At 44.2% G+C, this 26,214-nt stretch overlaps 1 protein-coding gene across 3 annotated transcripts in view; it reads left to right on the top strand.

Annotated features, from left to right (window-relative positions):
* The window catches only part of LOC311589492 (uncharacterized protein), a 163,775-nt gene extending 138,205 nt beyond the window's left edge, over nt 1-25,570 (top strand). For 2 of the 3 annotated variants that reach the window (XR_014776567.1, XM_084767978.1), the window contains exon 4: nt 25,453-25,570. Coding sequence is in view for 2 of the 3 variants with exons in the window: in XM_084767978.1 (XP_084624104.1) it covers nt 25,453-25,527 (75 nt within the window). In the remaining variant the exon portion in view is untranslated. Of the gene's footprint in view, nt 1-7,669; nt 7,713-25,452 lie in introns of all 3 variants that reach the window. The other variant, XM_084767979.1, reaches the window with a different exon arrangement.
* Nucleotides 25,571-26,214: the final 644 nt, after the last annotated feature.

Genomic DNA, 26,214 nt, shown 5'->3' with positions numbered 1-26,214 from the left:
GAGGTGATCACTGTGACCATGTGGCCACTTTTTGGTGTTCCATTCATTATCATGAAGAATTGCTTTGCTGGTGACATGGCTGCTCAGTGGCCAAGCGTGCACATTTCTGTCATGTGAAGCTCCAAGACCAAGCCCCAGTACAGCGTCAAACGTCTTTCCTCTGTTGCCTGATTTTGGTGACTGTTAAGTTGGAGCCATCCCGTGGTTGAGATGAATTTTGTTGAGATTTGCAGGCCTTCAGCGAGAGGCCAGTTTGTCTTCAACTCAGTTCCACCCTGTGTCAAACTCCTGCTCATCCCAAATTGAGTTTTGGCCGTCCTGTCTTGCTTGCGTTAGAAGCCTGGTGGTTTCAAACGGCTGCACTATGTATTATCTCTCTCCCTTCCTCTTGGTAACTGCTCATCGCACGCGTGCGTTTTTTGTAGAGCTGATGGCTTCTCTGCTTCCCGTCCTTCCATTTCTTTAGCTTCACGTCTTAAGCTGCTCTTCGTTTCCTGGGTTCTGTGGCTATGGAGAACTGCAGTGGTGGGGCTTCAAGGATTCGAGTTTTGCTGTGTCAGAACTATGAATTAGGGTTTTACAAGGGAACAGACCGTTATCAGCTAACGGAGAATGAAGTCAGCCAGTGGTAACATAAACGGGCTTTGGGCCTAGAATAGTCCCTGTGAGTCGCGTGGTTAGAACAAAAACAAAACCCTACTTAATCTTCTGTCAGATTGCCAAAACTCCTCAAAGCCGTTTTGCGGCCACTTCCTCCTTTCAGGCTTTTCTGGACACTCAAGTCTTTACCTATGCACAGTCCCACCTGGCTCTTCGCCCGCTTCATGAGCAGCGGTGGCCCAGATACAGTTCTGTGGTATAAGGTTCCTCGTGTCATGACCTCTTCATACCCAAATCCATCTCTTTCTGTACTAAGCTCTTTGAGGTTTGGGACAAGGGACCATGCCATCTCCTTCTTTGTCTTATTATTGTTTTTAATTGGGCTAAAAGTCATGTCATGTAAGTGACTGATTGAAAGTGAGTGGTTCAGTGACATTCGGTACTCGCCAGTGTTGTACAATCACCATGCCTATCTTATTCCCAAATATTCTCACATTCGCAGAAGGAAACGCTATCCTTGCTTGGCAGCTGTTTCCTCTTCCCTTCCTCCCCAGCCTGGCAAACACTGGTTGTTACATTTATATCCTTGGTGGTTTGGAAAGTTCCTTGCCAGAATAAGTGCTTAACAACTTTTTACTGGAATAATAAATGGATTAAAAATTCCAAAGAGAGAACTGTCTTGGTTTCAATTGGTTTATTCATCCAGACAGTTTTGGACTGACCACAAGCCAGGCCACACCCTGGGGGCAGGGCACAGGGAGTGAACAGTGTAGCTACATCCGTGTTGTCATGGAGACTATGGTCTGACTCAGTGTTGAACACTGGAAACATTATGTGTTTCGCACATCACATGTACATTTTCTAGTAGCCAAACACATTCATTTAATGTTGCTGCTTTTAATGTTTCTGCAAACTAGTAACTGAAATCAACCCATATGTACTTTTAAAAATATATTTTATTGATTTATTCATATTACATCTCAATTGTTATCCCATCCCCTGTATCCTCCCATTCCTCCCTCCCTCCCATTTTCCCCTTATTCCCTTCCCCTCTGACTGTGACTGAGGAGGACCTCTTCCTCCTGTATATGCTCATAGGGTATCAAGTCTCTTCTTGGTAGCCTGCTATCCTTCCTCTGAGTACCACCAGGCCTCCCCATCTTGGGGATGTGGTCAAATATGGGACACCAGAGTTCGTGTGAAAGTCAGTCCCCACTCTCCACTCAACTTTGAAGAATGTCCTGTCCATTGGGTAGATCTGGGTAGGGGTTCGAAGTTTACTGCATGTATTGTCCTTGGCTGGTGCCATAGTTTGAGCAGGAACCCTGGGCCCAGATATGCCTGTCATAATGTTCTTTTAGGTTTCTAGGACCCTCTGAATCCTTCTATTTCCCCATTCTCCTATGCTTCTCTCACCTAGAGCCCCAATAGGATGTCCTCTCCTCTGTCCCACTTTCCTGATAAGTGAAGACATTCATGGGACATGCCCCTTGGGTTAGTATCCAGATATAAGTGATTGGAAATCTATCTGGTGCTTTATCAAAAAACTGGGAATAGGGCTTCCTCAAGACCCAGCTATTCCACTCCTTGGAATATACCCGGAAGATGCTCCAGCACACAACAAGAAGATTTTCTCAACCATGTCCATAGCAGCCTTATTCATAATAGCCAGAACCTGGAAACAGCCTAAGTGTCCCTTAGTAGAAGAATGGATAAAGAAACTGTGGTACATATACACTATGGAATACTACTCAGCTATTAAAAACAATGAATTCTCGAAATTTGTGGACAAATGGATTGAACTAGAAATGATCATAATGAGTGAGTTAACCCAGAAGCAGAAAGACTCAAATGGTATATACTCCATATGTACTTTTTTACGGTACTGAAGAACAGAAGGCTTATGTTCTGTCACAGTGCTAATTCAAAGCACCCATAGACTGTAGTCCTTGTGAAGGACTACGTGCTAATTCTGCCAAATTCCAGGTGAATTTCATATGAAATCACATTTCACTTTGAACTGGGCACATGTATTGGTTGCCTTTACCAATGTTGTGATAAAATACCCAACAAAATGGCGGAAGGGTTTATTTATTTTCCCAGCATGGTAGGAAAATTGTATCAGGGAGACCGAGGCCCCTGGCAGTTGGTAAGCAGAGTGTTATGGCTGCCACTGATCAGCTTACTGTACAATTCTCTTTTTCTGCAGTCCAGGAACGCCCCTCCCCCCAGACTGGTGCTACCCATATTTATGTTGATGTTTCCCACCTCAGTTAACCCAGTCTGGAAACTCCCACAGAGACATGGCCAGATGCCACTGTGGATCCTGCCTGGATGACACATGTGGGTAATGCTTTCCCTATGGCTCCACGCAGTTGTTGGGTGTTTGTGGGGTACTGAATCTGTAATTTCAAGTGTGGTATTTATCAAATAAAAATACAGAATTCTACAAGAAAGACCATACTCTAGAGAATCCAAACCATTGTGAGGTGTGGGAAGGTCTCCTAGAGAAAGCAGAAAGCCATGTGACAAGCAAATCAGGTCTTAAAGGAGAGGGTGAGGTTACATGCCCCCAGCCTCTGTCTTACTTTTCTGTCACCTTGACAAATGCTGTGACCAAGGCAACTAAGAGAGGGAAATGTTTAATTGGGCTTATGGTTTCCAGAGTTATAGGCCAGGATGATGGAGCAAGGCATAACAACAGGGACAGCTGAGAGCTCACATCTGGATCTGCAGGTAGGAGGTAAAGAGGCATAGGGAGAAAGGCACTGGTCTTTGGAACCCCAAAGCCGGTCCCAGTGACACATCTCCAACAAAGCCAAGCTCTTTAACCATTCCCAGACAGTTCCACCAAGTGCTCAAACACCTGAGCTTATGGCAGTGGTTCTCAACCTTCCTAACAGCTGTGACCCTTTAATACAATTTCTCAAGTTGTGGTGACCCCTCCCCCCAGCCATATAGTTACGTTTGTTGCTACTTCATTATTGTAATGTTGCTACTGTTATAAATTGTAATGTAAATATCTGTATAATCCAGTGGTCCGTGGTGACCCCCATGAAAGGGTTGTGAGACCACCCCTGTGAGGGTGGTTGGACCCCAGAAGGGGTCACAACCCATAGGTTGGGAACCACTGGCCTATGACGTCATTCTCATTCAAGCCACCATACTGCCTTCCGCCTTCGGGGGTCTCTGCCCTGAGACTGAAGTCCCCGCTGATGCTCTATCCATCTCAGCAGGCTAGGGATGGGACCGGAGTTGCATTTCTTAGACAATCCTGCTGTTTATAAATTCCCATTTTCCTCATCCTTAACCTTTCTAAGAATGTGTTACCTTGGAGAAACTATTTTTGTTACATTACTTTCCGTCACAATCCATTAGTACACGTCAGTTCATTTGAAGATAATGTAAACTCTATTCCTTAGGGTTTCTGTTGTTTTTTATTTTTGTTACTTTAAAAGTATTACTTAAAAATACACTTCTGCCTGCGGATTTTAGGAGCATTCTCCTGCCCAGGCACTTGCGTCCTCTGCATGGTAAAGTGGGTACGCTCCCTCCCTCATCACCAGAGTCACGGCCTTGATGCCCCTGTGGGATGATCTCACAGAGGAGAACTGGAGGAAGATTTCATCTGGCCATGAGGGCTTCCATTGAGTGAGGAGAACCGCATCCAGGCATTTTCTAAATGACTGCGGCATGAGTGTGTCATTCATCTGGTGGCAGTCCTCATCCCGGCTGCTCAGAGCCGCGGAGACACGGTTTCTTCTTAATAACAGCCGCATAGAAGGATCTTGCGGTGTGACACTCTCAAGTAGAATGTTGCAAACAGAGGGGCTGCAGAAGGCAGAGCTACGTCTTGGGCACCATTAGTCAAACAGATTTCAGGTGCTGTGAAGTTGTGCTGGAAGGATGCTAATCTTCAGAGTTCTGGGACACTTCCGTGGGTGCATAGTTTTCCTGTTCGCACAGGGTGGCAGGGGGCCCACGGACAGTCACAGTGCAGTTTCATCACATTTCCCCGTTTAGTTTTCTGGAAACATGTACTTTCAGATAACTTCTCTCTCCACTCTACCGGGAGAAGCAGGTCGTGCCTGCTTCTTTTCCCAAGGACAGCTCAGAGGTGAAAGGTTGAGTTAGCATCACTGTTCATTCCTCTGAGATCCTGTGTGAGCTGTAATGTCCTTCAGGGACCCTTCATAGTGATTCTTTCTCAGTGCCATTTAATATTAAAAGGACAGGCCAGTCACTCTATTCTTAACGTAGCTAGGTTTCCTCTCACAGCCCAATATGTTTTTAAATTGTAGCTGTCTTAAAGTTTAGTCCTATGTGAACTTTAGTGCGGTGAGCAGTTTTGAACTATTGGCTCCTACTGAACGGTCAGTCTCTTCCTCCTCTATCTCCCCAGGATGCACTGTGTCTCTCCTGCCTGGGCTCCTCACCCTACCTTGCACCTCTCGCCAAACTGCCTGAGTTCTACCTTTAAAACTCTTCTATTGTCTGTGTTCTGAGTCTCACTCTGATTTTATGCCCCACTGTGAAGACATTTCCACAAGGAAAGGAAACAAAACAGACACCTCCTAACAGGTCCTTTTCCCTCTCTGTCACATTCTTCCTGTGACACCTGGTTTCTGGGGTGGTAAAAGATGCAAGCAGACTGTTTTTGGGTGTCTCACTGCAGATGCCAGGCTAAATGTCCCAGTGTTCCTCACCCAGTGTCTCTGCCCTGAATGCAGTCTTTGTGAATCCAGGGATTTCTCTTTGCAGATCCCTTAGACTCCATGGGTGTTTGAAGAACACCATGTCCTGACTAGGATCAGTGTGGAAAATGGAAGTGCCTGCTTTAATCAGCTGTGGAAATTTCAGCACTCTGACTCTTCTTCTGCCTCGCTTTGTAGTGAATGGCAGTATGTGTGATGCACACATGTATGTGTGATGCACACGTGAAGTCATTTTCATTACCGCCCTCTATGCATCGATTTGAACCCACAGCATTAATTTTAGTGGAGTGAATCCGTCATACATTGGAGGTCAGCTGACTGAGTGTGTGCTGTGAAGGCTCGGGCTGGAAGGGCCCTTGCATCTGTGGATCCTGCTGACAGTGCTGCACTTTCACTAATTGGATGTGGAAAGCTGTTTGGCAGCTCACTTTCCTAAGTGTCATTTTTTATAACCCTTTGTGACCCCGCCTACCTGAAGCACCTGTCACGTGGTCTCTCGTTTCCCCGCCTACCGGCTTGACACATATATTACTGCTTTCTAAATAGCACTTAGCCTGTCATATGGAGCATTAGCCTTGAAGATTTTCAGCCCATGCTGTAATTTTTGAGGATGAAAATTGGTTAAATGACAGGAGAAATATTGTAGTTAGTAAAGAAAATTCTTGGCGAGTTTCATTTTCTGTCCTGGTCGTTCATATCCTTGTCACTAACGTCATTAGGTCAAGGGCTCCCGAGGCATTTTGTACAGAACTGGCGTGTGTTTGGGTGACTGTGGCAGACATTTTCAGTATCTGAACAGTGATTTTCCTGCCTGTTTGGGAGGATAGTCATTTTCAAATGCCTGTAATTTTTAACTTGAAAAATTAATGCTGCACAATGAGGTTTGCCTCAGGAGCCCTTTGAAGCTGGATTCTGAAGTTTGTCTCACATTTGCCCCAAGTCTTGAGTGCAAACGTGAGCCAACAGCTGTGAAGGTCAGGCAGATGGATTAATTTCCTTGTCAGATCTAGAAGTCCTTGGATGTTATCCTTCCATTATTATTACTTTTATTTGTCCTATAGTTCCCAGGCATCTGAGACAAACAATATGCCTGTGCGGTGGATTTGAATATTAAAGGACTCCTTCCTTACTGGAATAATAATAGGATGAACAGCCAAGTTCATATTGAATACAGAGAGAGAGAGAAACCTCCGTATCCCTGTGTGCACGTCTAGGTAGCAGCCTCGTGGTACTGTACTGCCAGCTCACATCTGGAGTAGTTGATCACCATGGGACAGATGCCGGCGTGATCTGGGTCACCAGAACAGCAGAGCACGCACACGTTTCTTTATTCTTGCAGTGACAGCCGTAGCACTCCCTTCATGCTAATTTTGACAGTGACGCCCTGCTCTGAAATATGAATACGTTCATTACAGTGAGGTTTGGAATCAGGAGGTAAAAAAAATCAAACTAGCTCCTGAGGCTTCATAAAATGCCACCTTCTCGTTCACCTAATTCTCTTGGTATTAAGGTGTGGAATAGAGAAAGGGGGAACAGAGGAGGTGTGAGTTCTAGTGTGGACATTGCTGAGACTTCTTGGTTGTAGGTACCAGAATGGGTGCTAATACATGGGGGACCATCCATCCTCCGAAAGAAGTTACTCTGGTAAGAAAAAAATGGACAACAGGAGGACATGGAGCGATGACATTCAGTGAGTCCTTGTCACCAGCAGTCATTAGCATGCAAGCCGGCTGTTAGTTGTCTGTGTTTTATGTTATGGTCTTGACCAAGCCAGAGCTCCTGGAACAAAAGAAGCAGTTAATATCGCACAAGTTATTATTTCTTTCTGGAATGCTTTGTATTTTTAGCACCAATGAGATCTTTCTCCATCCCAGTGTGCCTCTAAAAATTTAAAGAGAATCAAAGAATGCATAATTTATATCTGTCCCAGAGGTAACCTAGTGACTCAGTGGTATCCATGAAGGAATGATTTTAAATTTCATGTCTTATGCAAGAGGTGATTTTTATGTGAAAACTGCAAGAACTGGCCTCAGGGATCTCTGGATAATTATCCCTCTAGCAGCAGAGAGAGGTTCCAGCGGGATTATTGCTGAGAGCAGCAGTGGATCAGCTATGCCCTGGTGAATCATGGTGAATCATGGTTGCCACAACGGAACACATAGCAACGGATGCCCAGCACAGAGCACATCTCACTTTAACACCCCCACCCAAGAGCTCCAGTGAGGCCTGTGTATCTCAAAAGGCAAGGGAGTCTAGATTTCCTGTGGAAGAATTCAGGGCAAGAATGAGTGAAATTTCTGCTTGACCACAAATTACCACATCAGCCCCTCCAACGTGTTTTCTTTGCTCCCCAGGACACTCAGTGATAAAGCCAGTGGACCCACCAGTCCTTGAGCCGTGAGTGTTGTGACTGCCCCTGCAGCTTGCATAGTGCCAGAGGCTCCTCACCCAAACCCCTAGGCATATGGAATGCTGGGTTTGGAAAAGCTTAGGTGCTTTTAAGAGATAATTTGGTTCTCTCCCTCTACCATGTGGGTATCAGGAATCAAACTCAAATTGTCAAATTTGGAAGCAAGCACCATTTCCCTCTGGGCCCTGCTGCTGGCCCTTCACAATACTTGTTTCACTTTGGTTTTTGTTTTTTTGTTTTTTCCAAGACAGGATTTCTCTGTGTAGTCCTGGCTGTCCTGGAACACACTTTGTAGAGCAGAGTAGCCTCAAACTTACAGATTCCCTCAGGGATCTGCCTGCCTCTGACTCCTGACTTCTGGGATTAAAGGTATGTGCCACCATGCCTGCCTGTGTGTGTGTGTGTGTGTGTGTGTGTGTGTGTGTGAGAGAGAGAGAGAGAGAGAGAGAGAGAGAGAGAGAGAGAGAGAGAGAGAGAGAGAGAGAGAGAGAGAATACTTTAATAGGCATTTCTCTGATATGTTATTGAATACTTTAAAATATTTTAAATACTTCCAAGATATTTATTGGCCCCTTTTGCTTCCTTTGAGAAATATAGTTCATGATCTATCTAATGATAGGAAGATTCGGGTTTTTCTGTCCATCTGTTTAATTTTCACAGTTCTTTATGTATCTGCCATGTTACTCCTGGCCTGAGGTGTGACTGGCATAGATGGCCGCCATGTCACAGGGCATCTGTTCACTGTGGTGACGAAGCCTTTGTTGTGCTGCAGCACAATCCTATTTATCTGTTCTTGGGGCCAGTTCTCTCATTACTGGTTGGCTTTCCAGAAAGATCTCTCTTATGCATCTATGTTGACCTGTCACACTCTAATAGTTTCAGCCTTTCCTGTTTTATACTGAGGCCTTTGCTCCATTTTGAATTGAGCTTATAGGGTGAGATGCAGATTCGCTTTTATTCCTCTTCAAGTGCAGATCCGGTTTCCCAAAAAATGTTTGTAGAAGGGGCCGCTGTTTTTCCAGTGTATCTTTTTGACCCCATTGTCAAATGAGGTCATTATAGCAGTATAATTTATTTCTTCATCCTTGATTTATATAATCTCATTGGCCTGAGCATCGCTTCCTGGGTCAGAACGACGTGTCTTGGTTCTTGTTATTAGACTCTGTAGTATGACTTGAGTGAGGCACTGTGATGCTTCCAAGAGAACTCTGTCTGCTTAGTGCGGCTTTAACTATCCTATGTGTTTGTGTTTCCATATGGATTTTAGGATTGATTTTTTTCTAGTTCTGTAAACAGTGTTGTTGGAACATTTGTGCATTGACTATATAGGGCAATTTATTAATGTATACATTTCAGTAACATTGGCTGTGCTAGTCCGTGAGTGTGCGAGCTCTTTCCATCTCCTTCATTTGCTTTCTTAGTGTCTTCAGGTGGCTTGCCCCTGGGCACTTCATTGTCCTTTCTGAAAGGACAGTGAATGGATGTTTTTTTCTAACTTCTTTCTCAGCAAACTTATTTGTGTATTTTGTTGTTGTTGCTCCTCCTGTTAATAAGGAAGGGATTGCTTTGGTCATTTTTGTATTTGTAATGCTTTTCTTATGCCCTAGAATATGGTCAGTTTTAGAGAGCAGGCACTGCGAAGACTCTTCTGCGGGCATGTGTTGTTGAATCCAGCTGACTTTTGGTATAATTTAGCTTTGAAGGTGTTGGGTTTTGTTTTGGTAATTTTTCTGAAGCCAATCTAAAGATGAAGTTATTCCAAAGTAGTCATTAGATCCGTCATTCAAACAAAACTAAATAAAAATAATCCACCTAGCTGGACACAGAAACATCCATCAGCAGATGGTGCGGTGCCCAGCCCCAGGGTGTACATCTTCGTCACAGCTCCTGCTTCTGTGGCCCCGGGAACATCATGGCGGAGGGGGAGGAAAGGGTCAAGAGCCAAAACACAGGGAGGTGTGCTGTGAGACAGTCTCTCCTAGAAATGGCTTCACAAGTAAGACAAGGACAACGGCAATACCAGCAGGCATGTTAACATGTAAGGTGGAAAGTTCCATGGGGTCCCACCCCTAAAGAACTACAGGCAACTAGTGACTTCCGGGAGAAGGAGAAGTGTCCTCTTTCAGAAATGAGGCTGATGCAGAGCAATCACTCTTGAAACCATATATACACACCACCAACAAATACGGACCCAGCAGGTACATATATAAGTGGGGTGTCGGGAGAGAGGTTTGGAGGCCAGTTAGGAGGAGCTGGAGAGAGGAAAAGGAGAACTGAAAATGATGTAATTCTATAACAATTAAAAAAAGAAAAAAAGCTTTCCACTGTTACTGTGTCAGGACCAATCTGACCTTTCACCTTTCATGCCTCTTATTGTTAGTTTTCTGAAATTGAGAGCCTGCTATTTGGTGCATACTCACAACAGTTATATCTTCCTGATAAATGTATTGACTCGCAGTGGCCTTAGCTCTGCTAACTTGTTTGGCTTGAAGTGTATTTTTTTTTTTTTCAGACATGAGTGTAAAGCTTGTTTAAGCCTCCCATTTGCTCGGGAGCTGATGTTTCACTTTGACTTTCATTGCTTGACCTTTGCCAGGATGCCCAGTGCATTTCCTGAAGACAAGAGGTAGCTAGACCTTGATTTTCATTTGACTCAGTCAGTTTGCACTCCTCACCTGGGGAGTTGGAACGTTTGCATTTAAGATTGCTATTGAGATGGCTTCACTATTTCCAGTGGTTTGGTTTGTAGTTGTCTTTCTGGTTGTTTGAATTATTGTATCTCTTGTCTTTCACTTTCAGTATTAGGTGTTCACTGGATTGGAAATTATGAAATGTTTGGGAAATTTTCTTCTCTCATTTCACTCAGTGACTTTCCTGTCTTCAGACTTCCTCTTAGCTCTTTCTTCTATCTGATAGAGGTGGTCCTTACATTAAGGAAGAAAGGATCTGGAAAGGGCCAACATGAGCAGTGTTTATAGAAAGGGTGTTTGACTAGCAGCATGCCTTAGAAAGGGGAAGGTGGACTTGGAGGGGCGCCTTTTACCGGGCTATTGAAGTACTTTAGACGTAAGTGATGGATGGACGATGAAAGAATTCACTCATGCTTAAGGACACACATCTCTCCAGTGCCCATCAACTCTTGTTTAAAGCTTCATTTTATGGCATAATATTATTTATTCAATGGCATTTTGAAATATAAATGTTTTCTATCTACACGTGCTATCCACAGAGGATTTGACAGGATTTGATACCCGTGGACACCATAAAAATCACCACCTTCTCCTGTATACCGTGCAGTCTTGCCATTCTCAAGTCAGACCTTTGGAGAGTGAGCACCAGCAAGTGCGACTTGGCTTTTGAATGAAATGTGTCTAGTCTTATCAATGGAATGAATTTTAAAAATCTGATGATTGTATACATGAAAGCAATGATGACACTAATGAGCGCAAACCGGGAAATACACATAGGAACTTGACTTCCAGCGTGTGGAGAGACGTGTGACGCTGGAGTGAGTATAGGACCCGCCCCTACCTTGGGATGGAAGAACGGCTGGGTGTGATGTTGGTGTCTGTGTCAGGGACACACAGTTTTGGGAGCCTGGCTCCTTCTTACTTGTGCAGTTCTTCTCTCTTAACTTGTAATCTGCTTTGACTCTGAAGTTCATGTGGAGCTGGCCCATCTCAGGAAAATGTTCTGGGCGAAGGTTGTTGGACTGGCACACTGGTTTGATTAAAGTCCGACTATCTCTGATTTGGTATCAGAAGTGATCAGGGGGAGTCTCTAGCTTCTTGTGGGAACCTCGTGCCATGATTGCTGATCTACATCTTTAGCACAGCTATAATTTAAGCCAGTGTGTGTGTGTGTGTGTGTGTGTGTGTGTGTGTGTGTGTGTGTTTATGTGTGTGTGTGTGTCTGTGTGTGTTCTCAATGTACATCATTCTCCATCGATAGTGTATGTGTCCTGGGCCTGTGTCTGCTCTAGAAGGTACCATGTACACCGGGGTAAGAGAAAATGACTTTTGAATTAGCTTTTCAAGGCAAAACATTTATCTGACAGCTCTTACCAAAATATGTGGCTACAGTTATATGCCATCCTATCTAAGTCAACTTTATAAATAACTGTGCCACTTGTCAAAGAAGTGAGAAAAGAGTGTTATTCTACCACAAAGGAAGATTCATCGCCTTGAGATTTTTCATATTATGTTTCTCAAGTACAATAGATCAAACTTTTTATAGCAGCGGAACATTTCTGTGGTTTTTTTTTTTTTTTAGAGGCCCAAAGTAAACATCTTTAAATGTCAGAATGCTTTAAAACCCAAACAGGCTGTATCCTCATTAGAGATCAGCCTGGCTAGAATTCATGAATTGGAATATTCTGCTATAAAGTTTATTATTGTAAGCAAAGATACCCAGGAAAGAGGTGTGTGCGCTTCTAGAAATGTCAAGCTTCGAGTTTTACGTGCAGAGATGTGGAGCGTTACACACTCAAGCCCTGACTCGTGTTCTCATGATTTGCAGATCTGCTGTTTAAATGCTGGTTCTCCTGCTGCTGCGGTGGGGTGGTAAAGGGGAGCTGCAGCGGCAGCGCAGATTAAACACGGGCCCCCCTCCCCCTCGGGCCTCTGGCTCCTTTTCTTTCACTCTTGATCGGTCACGACTCCCATGCTCCTCCGTTTGGGAAGATTAATTAATTAATTATTAGGGCACAGCTAGACAGAGGTAAAATGATCTTTGAGAGTTACATTAATCATTTCGAGTAATTAAAAATTTTTTAACAAAGCGCTTTCGGCAAGCAGTTTATTAGATACAATTTTGTTCATTTTAAAACATTAAATATTTAAAAGTATGCTGGAGTGCCAGATAAAAGAGAGAATGATAGAACTCATTGGGCTGAAGATCACATTAGTTTTAAAACAATATTAGAGGGGAAATGAGAGTTTTTTAAAAAGGAGCATTGTGCTGGGGGAGATGGCTCACTGGGTAAAGCACTATCATACAAGCTTGAAGAAATGGCTAAGGATCCCCCAGAACACACATAAGGCTGGGTGAGATGGTCCATTCCATAGCCCTGTAGCTGCAAGGGAGGCGGAGACAGGAGGGTCCTCAGCGTGTTGTATCCGGCCTTTCCGCACGCAGTGGGTATCAATAAAGAGACCCTGTTTTAAACAAGAGTAAAAATGAGGACCAAGACACACACTGCCCACTGACCTTCACACAAGCACCCTAGCACACCCACACTTACATAGATACACAACACACACACACACACACACACACACACACACACACACACACACACGAATGCTGAGGGAGGTCCCTCACTGGTACAGCACTCGGCAAGCAAGTGGAGGGTGCTGAATTTAGTCCCTGGAATTAAAAGACAAACACGAAAGAACGCTGGTGTGGAGGAGAAGCTCTTAAAGCTGACGGTCTATGAAAACATGTCAAAGCGCAGCGAGGATGCTCCGATAGCTCACAGTTACCATTTGCTTTCGTGTTTCCCACCTGGCCTCCAGGCTCTGAGGCGTTAGGCGCTTGGCCTTACCCTTTCTCCCCTTAATCCATTGTTGTTTTAAAATTTTTCTTGGAACACCCAATCCACAATAGGCACGCGGCACTCTGTTCAAGATATGAATAAACAATCTGGTGACGTGGATAGAACAGCACTGTGCTTGGCTGTGTCTGCTTCTGCAGGAGGATGTTGCTCATCTCATTCTTACTTTAGGCAGTCTGGACCGGATCCCTGGAAATATCACAGGTAGGGTTTTAGTCCAAAGATAATAGTGACCCACCCTTTCATTTTATAGGGGTTTTATTCTTGCAAATCCTGTTGTGCGAACATGAACATTTAAACTCATCTCATGTACACAATAGGCACGTTTTATCTAGCTTGTTAAAGATCCAGTTTGTCCTAGCATTCCATCCTGATAATGCCATGCCTGAGACAAATCAACTTGTTGAGGAAAAAAAAAAGTTTCTTTTGAGTCACAGCTTTGGAGATTTTAATCCATGACTTGTTGGACCTGGGGTTTTTTTTTGGCACCTGTGGTGGCACATCTGGCAAAAGTGTAAAATATGACAGTCTCACATCTGGAGCCAGGGAAACAAACAAACAAATACAAAATAGGAAGAGTATGTCCCCAGCGACCTAACACCCTCCCACAGGGCCCCACCCTTTATGGTTCCTAAAAGTCTCAATCCAGCCAGCCTGAAGGCTCCAGATTTTTCCATGTGGGTCTTTGGGAAACAGCATCCCTGTTGCAGCCTGTACCGTCTCTGAGAGTGAAGACAGTAGCTTCAAAGTGTTGTCCTCTCAAATAATCTCAGTAGCTCACTTCCTGAGCTCTAGCCTTACCTGTTTTCCTTCACAAATACTAATATATTCTCCAAATATCCACAGTTTTCTTTGTATTACTTCACCTGCCAGGATATTTTTTTAGTTACCTCCCAACAGATAGACGTGATAGTGACATTGAGAATAACAATTTGTACATTCTGAAAACATAAATAAAATAAAGTTACTTAACCCAGATGTTCATCTTCCTTGAAGATCAGGTAGAATAAAATCCATGTAATAAAATCATTACAAAATTCACCTGCCTCTTCACTGGTGGTTTTTTTTTTTTTTTTAAAGAAATTGTTGTATTTGAAATCTTGAAAGTACGTAGAATCTGCAAGAAGCAGAATTTTGTTCCTTGTAACTGTGAAACAATTAGCCTTTTTTGTTTTTGTTTTTGGAAGTCAGTTTGGTTTGGTTTGGTTTTTGTTTTTGTTTTTTTTTTTTTTCTTGACAAGGTCTCTCTATGTAGTCTTGGCTGTCCTGGACTCACTTTGTAGACCAGGCTGGCCTTGAACTCACAGCAGTCTGCCTCTGCCTCCCTACTGCTGGGATTGCATGTGTGAATTGGCCTTTTTGAGAAAGCAGGATGATGGCTGGAGCGATGGCTTAGTGGTTAAGAACATGCACTGCTCTTGCAGAGGACCCGGGTTTGGTTCCCAGCACCTACACAAGTCAGTTCACAATGGTTCACAGTGGCCTTTACTCCAGTTCCAGGTGTACCTGGTGCTCTCTTTCAGCGTCTGTAGGCAACTGTACTCATATATGTACACACATAATAAAAATGAAAATAAAATATTTTTTAAAAGACAGAGAAAACAATTTGACCTCATAGGAAGGTTGATTTTATTATTTTTAAAAAGTTTTTATAAAAATCTGTTGTCAAATACTCACTGGCATATTAATTCATAGTAATAAATAACAAATGAAGAAAACATGTAAATGCTGACATCCCTGGAGCAACCTATTTACATTCAGAATTTGTATTAGAAAGCATCATTTTAGCAGCACAAATGTGTGGTTGAAACTTGGCTTATGAGAACAGGCAGTTCTTAAACTTCCTAGCCACAATGACCACCAGTTGTAAGACACTTGCCACTGTAGTATTCCTGGTAGTTACTACACACATTTAAAAACCAAGACCAACCGCTGAAACAGAAACCAACAAACAAAGACCATTCTGTAAAGATGAGAGTCGTTTTCTGTCCACCGGAGAGAGATTTCCAGGGTCGTTTACTGGGGTTCATGTAGATGTGTTTCAGCCTTGGTTGCCGCCTTCCCGCCCCCACCTCCACCCCATCTTGGTTTGCTGGATGCTTACTCATGATTTGCCTTATCCCAAGTGCTTTTGTTCACTCTACCAACTTGGAGATTCAAACACGATAAGGAAACCCAGAGCAGATTTTTCTTTCCGTTAGCAATAAATTCTATTGACAAGGGTGGACATTTCTCAGCCTCAGTCCCCAGGCTGTTGTCCTTGTTGGTGCTAAAGCTAGGGAGCCCCCAGTGACTCTCTCTTTATGCAACCACTTGACTTTGTTTGCAATGAGCGCTGGAATCCTAAGGGCCTAGGGATGTGCAGAGAGTGGCCTGGGCCGTGGAGTCTTTGAATTCCAGGTCTTACTTTGTCCCAGGAGCAGGGCCCCACACAGCACATAGCAAGAAGGGCTCTAAAAGCTGGAATGTTTTTAGCTCAGGATGCATTTACCTTTACCTACTCCCTTCCATCTTGGCTGAACTCCCCTTTGTCCCTGTTCCATACTCAGCCTCCTGATCTTTTGTGTCTCTGTGGTTGGGGGGGGGGGATTTCTCATCTAAGTCTAGATATGACTTCCTCAGAGAAGTCTCCCCCCCACCCCTGGGACAATGACCAGTCCTGTTTTCTTACCAGTGCCCACAGAGGCAATCTCAGTCACCCCTTCAGGGTTCTTCGCTGTGCCCCATCGATTCCTCTATTCCTGTTGGCCATGCTCAAGTGGAAGCTCCAGGACAGAGGAGAGCACACCTAGTGAGAAACTGCGATCTGGAACAGCATCAGGACCACCTCCCTGGTGTGATGAGGGGCTGCAGTGACCAGTCTGCAGAGTTCTCCAACCTGTGCAGGAGCGGTTCTGTGGGACAGGCTTTTCACACATCCCGCTGATAAACCTCAGGAAGCAGCATTCCGTTATAAGTTCAGTATCAGCTGTTCTCCTGATAACAGCTGGTTCTGTGTCCTAGCTGAGAGGCGAGAATAAATAAACACTGTCTTATTTAAACAAACAGAAAGCCTGGGAGGTTAGCTTCTTGGCCATAGACACTTCTAAGGAGAACTCCTTCTGTCCAGAGGTGCTCAGGGAAGCCGAGAGGTCACTGCAGTGTTTCCATTGCAGTTCCCCTGTCTTTACAGGCACACCACTCTTTGCTTATTTAAAGGTGCTTATTTAGCCCCTGTCAACTCCTTCCCATGTCTCTTGACTGCTTCTTTAGGGCCTCTTTTCATGGTGTATAGTACTTTGATAAGGCCTGTTAGACAACATCACACTCTAATCCTGTTGTTTGTATTTGAGGTTATTATACTAACGGACTACATTTATTTGAAACACTTAGGTGCTTCTCAGGGTCTCCTCTCTACACAAGTTCTGCTACCTACAGCAGACCTGCCATGTTGCTGCTGTTTGTTCTCTGCCAACTGTACCCATCCCCATCCTGTGGGTGAGGACTGTGAGGCCACAGAGGGTAACACTTACCCAATGAGAGAGTTAGAATCCGAAAGCTACAGCCTATCTGTAAGACCTGCTGCACTTGTCACCTGCTCTCATGCACAGAGCAGGAGAGTCCCTCGCTACCTGGGCTGGTTCCTCGGCATCCTTTGAGTGCTAATGGCAGGCACGAGGAGTGCCCTGCACAGAGCACAGCCCAGGAGGTGATAGGGCTAGCACACTGAACCTTAAAACAGAAGGCCTGGCTAACCACTTGTGAGGATACAAAAGTACTCCTAGGAACCTGCTGAACCATTTTATAATAATTATAAATAAATAATTTCTAGCTCTGCCCTTTGCCTAAACACTTGATAGGGAATCAATGAAGTAAATATAACTTTTGAATGACAAGGAACAAGGACTTTTGCCTCTGGACTACAACAAGTGGTTGTCAGGGAAGGAAGGGCCAAGTATGCAGAGGCTACTGTGGCTATATAAAACTTAAGCGAATTCCATTACTGGGTTCTGGTGACCTTGTTACATAAGATGCACATAATAACTGGCCAGAGCCTAGTAGGCTTGGGACCAGGCTGATGCACTTTATAGGAACTGATGCGTTGTTTAAAATGCCTTTAAGTAACTCCTTAGGTAAGAGCACTTGTGCAAGCATGAGGACCTAAGTTTACATCCATATAAGGAAAACTGGATGGGGCCATGTTACACTTGTAACTCCAGCATCGTAGAGGGCAGAAATGGGAATGTCTGCAGTTTGCTGGCCACCACCAGGCTAGCTCCAGTTAGGATAAGAAACCCTGTCTCCCAGGAATAAGGTGCATAGTTACAGAGCACAATAGCAGAAATCTTCCCCTAGTCTCAGCTTATATTCATGGGTGTGCACCCATATGCATGCATAACCACATGCACACATGTGCACGTACACTGCAGACATATATCGAATGCAGACACACATACTCACACATTAAAATGCCTTTGATTCTAGATGACCATCTCCACTCCTAACCAAACCAAAGCTAGAGTCAAATGGGAATAAGAAAATACTTTGTCGTACCTGTAACTGATGATTGGTAGGTTTCTTTGAAAGGGGGCTTGAATGTATCAACTGACAAAATCCATCATCCCAACAGGAGAAAATAAAAATGTGAATACAGCCAGGTGCGGTGGCACACGCCTTTAATCCCAGCACTCAGGGAGACAGAAGCAGCAGATTTCTGTGAGTTCAAGGCCAGCCTGGTCTACAAAGCAAGTCCAGGACAGCCAAGGCTACACAGAGAAACCCTGTCTCCCTGTCTCGTAAAAACCAACCAACCAACCATCTAACCAAAAAATGTGAATGCACAGGTCAAAGGAAAAGCTAGTGTCTGACAAGCATTACCTTATTAATCATGGAAATAAGATTGAAATTTAAAAGGCAGTATTTTCCAAAGACCTCAACTTAAAAAAGGCATTGTTTTCAATTGCCAACTGATGGCAATTTAAACTGTTGGTATGGCACTCGAAAAGAGCTCAGTGATTAAGAGCCCCCTGCTGCTCTTGCTGAGGACCTGGGTTCCATTGCTAGCACCCAGATGGCTCACAACCACATGTAACTTCCCTTCCAATAGAGGCAGTGCCCTCTTCTGGCCTCCACAAGCACTGCACTCATGTGGTGGTTACACATACATTCAGGCAAAACACATAAAATGAAAATAAATAAATTTTGGATGATTGGTACTACCTAAAAATAATATTCTGCCATATTTTTAGAAGTCATGCATATTGGGAAATATTTTTGAAGATAACTTTAGTTGCCTTTATCCCAAAAATATAACTATAACTGCACTAAGGCATTTTGCATGTCTTTTTAATAATAGTTAGGACTTAGAAGAAATCTAAAAGTATACCAGTAGGACTACAGATGATGTAGCATATCTGCTCAGCATGGTGTGGTGTAGCACTGCATTAACGAGACTTTCCCTGCTAGAATAAATATCTAAGAAATAATTTAAAAGGAAGTTTTTTTTTTCCTAATTTTTTGACTCACTGTTTTGGAGGTTTTAGTCCGTGGTTGCTTGGACCCATCCCTGTGCGCCTGTGAGGCGGTGGGGTATCATGATGGAGCGTGTGGCAGAGAAGCAGAGATGCTCATTTCATGACATTTGGGAAGCAGAGAGAAGAGAGAGGTCAGGGGTCACAATATAGCTTTCCAGAGTATGCCCTATAGACCATTTCTCTCACCTCTGCCCACTTCTTACTTTATACTACCCTCTGATAGTGCCCTCATCTGAGTCCATGGAAGGCTTAATCCTTTGGTTAAATCACAGCCCTCAGTATCCGGAATTCCCCAAAGTCCATCATCTGCCATTCAAGCTTGCAAGTCAAGAGTCTGGCAAAGACATGTCATATTTAAGTTCAACAGCAGCTGATAAGTAAAACCAACCTGTCTATGCTAATCATAAAGAGCAATGCTCCAGCAATATTTTATGTAGTATAAGCACATTTAAATGGAATAATAAATGTGTCCAAGTAGTTTAAGCAGGTACTAGCAGATAAGTACATTCCTAAATGTGCATTTATGTGTGTTTGTAAGTACAAGGCTGAACGTAGTATTGCTTACATTGGTTATTTGGAAAGAGAACTGGTGGGACTGAAGCTGGAATTTCTTGGCAGGGTTTTTTTTTTAATTAATTGAAATTTCTGGTTCTGTTATATACTATTTCTAAGAAAAGTCCTGGTGTATGCTTAAAGCATTTATTAAGGAGATTTTATGTTAGTATTTCTAAAAGGTGAGTTGACAATAATTCTGTTAGTTGTCCATGTGGTCCCTACTTATAAGATACTATAATTTCTGTTAGAAATCAAACATCTTGATTTAAATCTACCCACAGTCTGCATTTGTCTAGGCTCCTCTATACATAATGTTTCCTTCCATGTCACTGCTAGGTAGGTGTGCCTCTTTTTTTCTACTGTTTTACCCTTGACAAGTCACCTGGGTATGAACCCTTATGCTCTCTGCAATTAGGATCCATCCCGTTTTGTTCATGGGTGATTATTAAGGCTTGGGGTGATTCACACACACACACATACTCAAAACAGCAGCGGCAGAGTGGTTAAGTAAATACTCACCTCCATTGGTTCCCTGCTCTGCCTGAGAGAGAATGCCTGAGAGAGTCTGCTTTTCCCGTAAATTGCATACTGTCCTCCCTGCCCTGTTTAGAGTAAAACTGTGTGTGGTGCGCTGCACCCCAGAGCTGTTTTTAGGGATCCAAAGTACAAAACCTTCTACTAGAAGAGGCTGAACCCTGAAAGTCAGAGCCTGTGGGAGGGTGGGGCTGAGGGGCAGAGAGCATCACAATAAGAACCCATGTGTTTGGAGAGGCTACTTTGTGACCCCATGTCCTTTGCACATTCGAGGGCTCAGCAGGCCAGAGGCCATGTCTCACTGAGTGCTGTTGACTGGCCTCTTGTTCTGGCCTGGCAGACCAGATGTGAGCGAGCGGGCCAGATTTAGCTGAGAAAGAAGCGCACTGAGCTAGGAAAGTCCCTAGTACCAGATTTTCACCCTGTGTGTGGGATGCTTTCAGTTACACAAGCTAAGTGATTTGCGGAGAGAGGGAGGGGATGGAAGTAAGAGGCACAAAAGCAGAGTTTTTTTTTTTCACCCTCTATGGGAGGGAGTGTGGGAGAAAATACAGGTGGTAAAAAAGAAAAAAAACAAAAACAAACTTTTATCACAAAAAAGTTATCAGTCCCAAAGACCCTGTTGGCTGGCTACTGAAAAAAAAAGTCTTCTAGTTTAAAATAAAAAATAGTAGCTTTATAAAAAAAAAAAAACCCAAAAAAAAACCTCTTTAATCACTGTATCTTTTGTTGATTTCCTATGTGAATTACGGTACAATCATTAATTTAACACTCTTGTAAACATGGGTCTGGGAGAAACATAATGCCTGGTCCCATTCATGTCAGATGAAATCTTGGAAGTGTCTTCCCTGCCACAGAGGCAACACTAAGTTAGGGAAAGTCTGCAGGAGCAGCTAAGGCTAGCCAGTGGCTGATTCATCCTGGTCTGGCAGTAAAGTCTGTCCCTGACACCAGCGCAAACCCAGATCCATTCCAGAAAGATCCTGGCTCCTTCCAAGCACAGGGCTGAGACGATGGTCCAGCCTTGCGATGTCTCAAGGAAGTGAGCAGCCTGCTAATCGTTTTCAAATTAACTGCTGCTTGAACAAGGACACCCAGAGGAATAGATGAGACCGGAGATGGCTGAATGTCCCGGGCAGGTCAAATGCTGCCATCAGTGCATTGGCTGGTGGTCTCTGCGCTGAACATCTCACAGTTGTCAGAAAGACACATACAGAGGATGGTCCCAGGGCAAACTTCATACTGAGCCTATCCCCTGGCGGGGGTATTCAGTTGGTTCTCTGAGTGGCTGTCTGGGCAGCTCAGCTCCGGGCTGGTTTCCCAGCACCCAGAATGGACCACAGGAACAACCCTCCAAGCAGCCTGGCTCATATGCAGTTCTCACAGGGGAGGGGAGGGGATATGTCTTCTCCCATCACCTCCAGCTTAACTTCTTCTTGTGATATGCTATAGTGGCACGCCAGCCTCGATCGTGCTAACTTTATAAGATAGATTGCATGCCAATGAGTATCGGTACTGGGTTGTTTAGGCTCAGAGGCCATGGCCTCTTAACTGATGTCTTCTCATCATTCTTTGCTTTCTACCTCTAGCTGTAGATGAGATTTCTGCCTTCAGCCCAGTTCCTTAAGGTTGCCGAACCCTGCAAGTGTTTGGCCGTGGAGTGACTCAGGATGCAGCTGTTCCCAGTGATGGATGAGGCAGGCTGGGTGCTGCGCCTAGTACCATGTGATCCCTTCTTCTCGGCTCTGCTTCTCCTCCCATGCAAGAGATCTTGTCTATATAGTCAGTCATTCCTGCTCTTGTTAATGAGACTTTTCCAAAATAACCATCCCGGTGGTATCTCGTCCCTGGAGCTGTGGCTTGCTTCTTGCTCTTCTGAAAGCCATTTTCTATGACAAGTAGACTTTCTGTGACACAAAGACTTGTTACAGAAGCACCACACCCTGACCCGAAACCCAAACCCCATCCCTACCCATTAACCCCAAGTCATCGCTTGGTCACAAGTGAAATGCTCGTTTGACTACATGTTGTGTTCTAGGACTTGGGGCTGGAGTAAGCATTCATGTGGGTCGTCGCCATGTTTCTTCCATCCTAAGAATGAGGTTTGAGGCTTGGGGCTCAGCCATTGTACTGGCTATTGGGGTGGGACTCACCCCACCCCACCCCACCACACCCCACCACACCCCACAATACCCCTAATATGTGGTGTTGATTCTCTGTTATTTGACCAATGCTTCTATTGATTTTCTTGTCCTGATTGGAGCAGATGTCCTTTTCTTCCCTCATCTCCTCAAGTCACTGCCTGCTAGTTCTTTAACCAGCTCCCAGGAGCCCTTCCCTTTCCCCCTGTTGACACGTAATCACCGTGGTGCTGCTGTCAGTCACCCTTTGTAACAAGCTGCATCTTCAGCTACTTATTATTTTTTATAAGTGTATGCCTTCTTAATATTGTCAAGCTTTTCTGAGGTTAGAAACTTCTGGACACTTAAAAAAAAACATATAATTATCATCAAGTCTGTCTAATATGTAAGTGCTTGAAAATATTTGTTCAACTGAAAAAGCCTTAATTAACCACAAATGAACATTGCGAGCTGTTAGGGAACCGTGAGTCTTCTAAGCGCATCTTAAAGGGAGACCTCTTCCTTCCCAGTTTTAACGCCTCAAGATTGGGTAGACCCACAGAAAGGTGAACTCCTAAGGAAAACAGTGGGTCAAAAATACTGTGTGTTCCACTCCTTCCCCCTCATGCTGTCTCAATAATGAACGAATGGCTGATTTCTGCGATAACACTTTTCTGCCAAATGGTTCTTTGGCTTTCTCTACATATGAGAAATAACAAATAGTCTTGAAGTTAAAAATGAAAACCTGACCGGCAAGCCTTGAAACTTCTTTTTAATTGTTTGCCTGCTTTCCTGGGACCATCAGAGACCGTGGGAGTGACTGCAGGGTTAGAGAAATTTACTGTTGTTCACCTCTCCTGATGCGGTGAGAACTCACCTCGGGACACTCGGTGCCACACAGTGAGCATCCATTGCTATCAGAGTGCTTTTCATTTTAGGAAATGGTACCCAAAGGACAGTCATTTAAGAAATTTAAGTGGGGAGGGCGTTAGGAAGATTGAGAACTATTCGCTGGGCGAGGAAGCTGGTTGCGACGCCAAACCCCCCTCTCCCCCCAGCTCTGAGGTCTCCACTCCGTGCTATGTCTAGAAAGCAGTATGTCATCCCTAGCTGCAGTGGAGCAGATTCATACATATTTACTAGTTGCAAATTAGGAAGTGCAGCCAGGGAAGGGCTGTGCTCTTTGTCTTTCTGCTTGTCTTCCCTGGCTGGTGATTCGGTGCTTTCCATACCCCAGGCATTCAGAGACTGTTTTAGGAGCGTGTCATATTCCGCATATACCAATAAGGCCTTTGTAATTTAAATGGAGTCTTATTTTTCCAATTTAGAAGCTTGTAGGAGAGACAGACCGGGGTTCCCTCCATCCTGTGTCAAGACTTTGATGCAATGATTTATTAAGGTACCAGTCGAGATATTGATCCTGCTAATAGCTTCTGCCGGGCCTCACAATGTTTTACATTTTCCTCGTCTAAAAGACCATATTCCCTTTCTCCTCATCTGATTGACCATAAATGCTTTGGCCTTTTCCACAGTAATTATCTCACTCACCAAAGCAGTGGGTAAAAGTCAAGTATTTATAGACTAATTAGTGAAGTCAACGTGTCTAAATAGAATGTTTTACATAATATCAAGAAGTACCAGCGTACTGTGAAATTAGCAAAGTTTGGTGCTCAGAATGTGAGGGTGAAAAGACAAATGGTTGAGAACACGCACACTGCAGGCGGCAGTGGTCACTTGTGTGACTATTAGGGTACAGCCAAAGCCCTGCGTTCTTAGGCACTTCTCCCTGTAGCGTCTCGTCATAGGCCGTTTCCCCTGTTGTTGCTTTTATTTTGTTGTTGTTGTTTTTCTTTCTTTAACTTATGAAAGTTTTGGAATATTAGCGGGTTTTGTGTCTATTTCAGGTTTGTTCTTTTTCTAGATCTTTGCGGGGTGGGGGAAGAGCGCTAGCCTGAGTTATGTATGTTCACTGTCTGCGTGCATGCAGGAGCTTGCAGAATCCAGAAGTGGGTGTCAGATCCCCTAGAACTGGGATTACAGACAGTTGCAAACTGCCATGTGGGTGCCAGTAATGCCTCTCCCTCCTCTACAAGGACATTAGTGCTCTTAACGTCTGGCCTATTTCTTCAGCCCCAACATTGGTTTTTTTAGGGTTTATTATCTCATAATATGAATGGTGTCATCTCTACCATTTAACTCTTGGTGGAGAGAGATGATGAAAATGCAAGGAAGAGCCATTTTCTCACATGTAAAGCTCCTTTGGACTTAGGAAATGTCTTGAAAAGTACTAATAAGGTATAATGAGCGTGGCTATGAAAACAGGCCAAGTGTGCTGCTGCTGTAGTAAAAAGAAGATGAGAAGCCTGGTTCAAGGTGCAAAGGCAAGCCTGATGACCCGAGTTCAGTCCTTAGGACTCACAAAAAAGACGGGAGGAGAGAATCAACTCCTGAAAATTGGCCTGTGACTTTTTCATGTGTCCCATGGCATATGCACACCAGCACATGGCACACATAATACGCACTATACATATGTGTGTCACACCTCCACACACAGAAATAAACAAATGTTTTTAAGGTTTAAACAACTCCGAGTTTCCATCGTGCCTTTGTAACCAATTTCACATGTTCCTGCACTGGCCACATGTGTCTTTTGGGTACCAATGTCTTTCCTTTGAAACTAGAGATACAGAAAACATTCTAGAAATCAAAGATGATGATGGATGCTAAATTACTATGTAAATTGTATGGAACTAGAGAGAATTCACTCTTTTAAAAAGCAGTTCCTGGGTCTGGAGAGATAGTCCAGTGGTTAGAGCACTGGGTGTCCTTCCAGAGGACCAGTGTTCCCAGTGCCCACATGGCAGCTCACCAGTGCCCGGAACTCCAGTTCCATTGAATCAGACACCTTCACACAGGCACACCTACAGGCAGAACAAACGATGCACATAAGATAAAAATAAATATATTATTAAAGAAAAATGTACTCCTTTAACAATAAAATAAAGTAGAAAACATTTCCAGCGGTATAATGGTCTACTTAAGGATTTCTTTTAAGGTCAATGTAGGCAGCTTGCCTCCCAGAATGCTATTAATTTAGTAGCAATGCTGGTTATTTGTATGTGTGTCCCCTCTGATCCCGTGGATGCCTTTCTGCCTTGTGTACATTTTAGGAGATGTAAAGAAATCTTCCTAGAGTCACAACTATGCAGGAATGTTTCAGTATGTAGGGTCCAATTGCTTCTGTGCCCCTCCCCCACAAGGGACATTCGTGGACTTGGATAGGTACTGTGTGAATTCTTGCAGCATGCCAGCTCTATAATGAGAAACAAATCCAACAACAAAAGCACATGTCTGCCTCAAGTGAAGGCCACCATGTGTTCCTTACAGTGTGCTTTCTGATTGTTCATTGTCCCGCACGTCCTTAAATCCCCCTCCTTCTCATTATTTGCAGGAACTAACAATTTCCAAAGCCAGAGGCCAAAGACAGACTGAATCTCAAAGGCTGGATCAAAACGCGAGTGGCTAGGCACCTTAAGAAGCGGTGAGCATCCCAAGCTACGAGGACAAGAGCTACAGCCAAGGGTCCAGCTCAGGCTGCCCTAAGAGCTGCGCTTCCCTGGTCCCGTCTTTTGTGTGAGTATTAGTGTTGGGATTCATACCCGAGACACAGACCTAGGACAAGCCACTGAGGTGTCTTTTTAACCAAAGTAGACCTGGCCTTATATTCTCTCAGCATCCCTTAGTCCCTACCTATTACAGGGCATGGCTAGCATACTCCACCCTCTGCCCTGAACTTTCCAGCCCAGGGACTGGGCTTCCTCTTCCCTAGAGGTTCTTGACTATATAATCCAGAAACTTTTGGATCCCTTCTTCCCCCCCCACCCCCACCCCCCACCCCCCACCTCTGCATGCTTTCTCTCTCTGCTCTGTCCCCCCAATGGTGACATCACTGACCCCTCCTGTGAGGTCAGTGAACCAACCCAGGGCTGCCTTTATACTTTAATTTGGCTTGAATGGGCTCATTTCATCTGCAGAGAATACCTATCAATTAGGACAACGGCAGCTGCATTCACTGTACCTGTGTTGCTATTGCATAGATTACTAAGCATCTGCCTCCCAGCTCAGCGCCATCGTTGTTGCAGGAGCTGTGCAGTCCTACGTCAGGTAGCGCCGCTTACGTTCGGTTGTGTTGCCACCATTTGTGTCTTCCTTG

Source organism: Acomys minous, assembly GCF_964271855.1.
Source record: "Acomys minous genome assembly, chromosome: 18".
Lineage (NCBI taxonomy): Eukaryota > Metazoa > Chordata > Mammalia > Rodentia > Muridae > Acomys > Acomys minous.
Note: the sequence above shows the minus strand (reverse complement) of the source record. Positions and strands in the feature narration are given on the sequence as shown.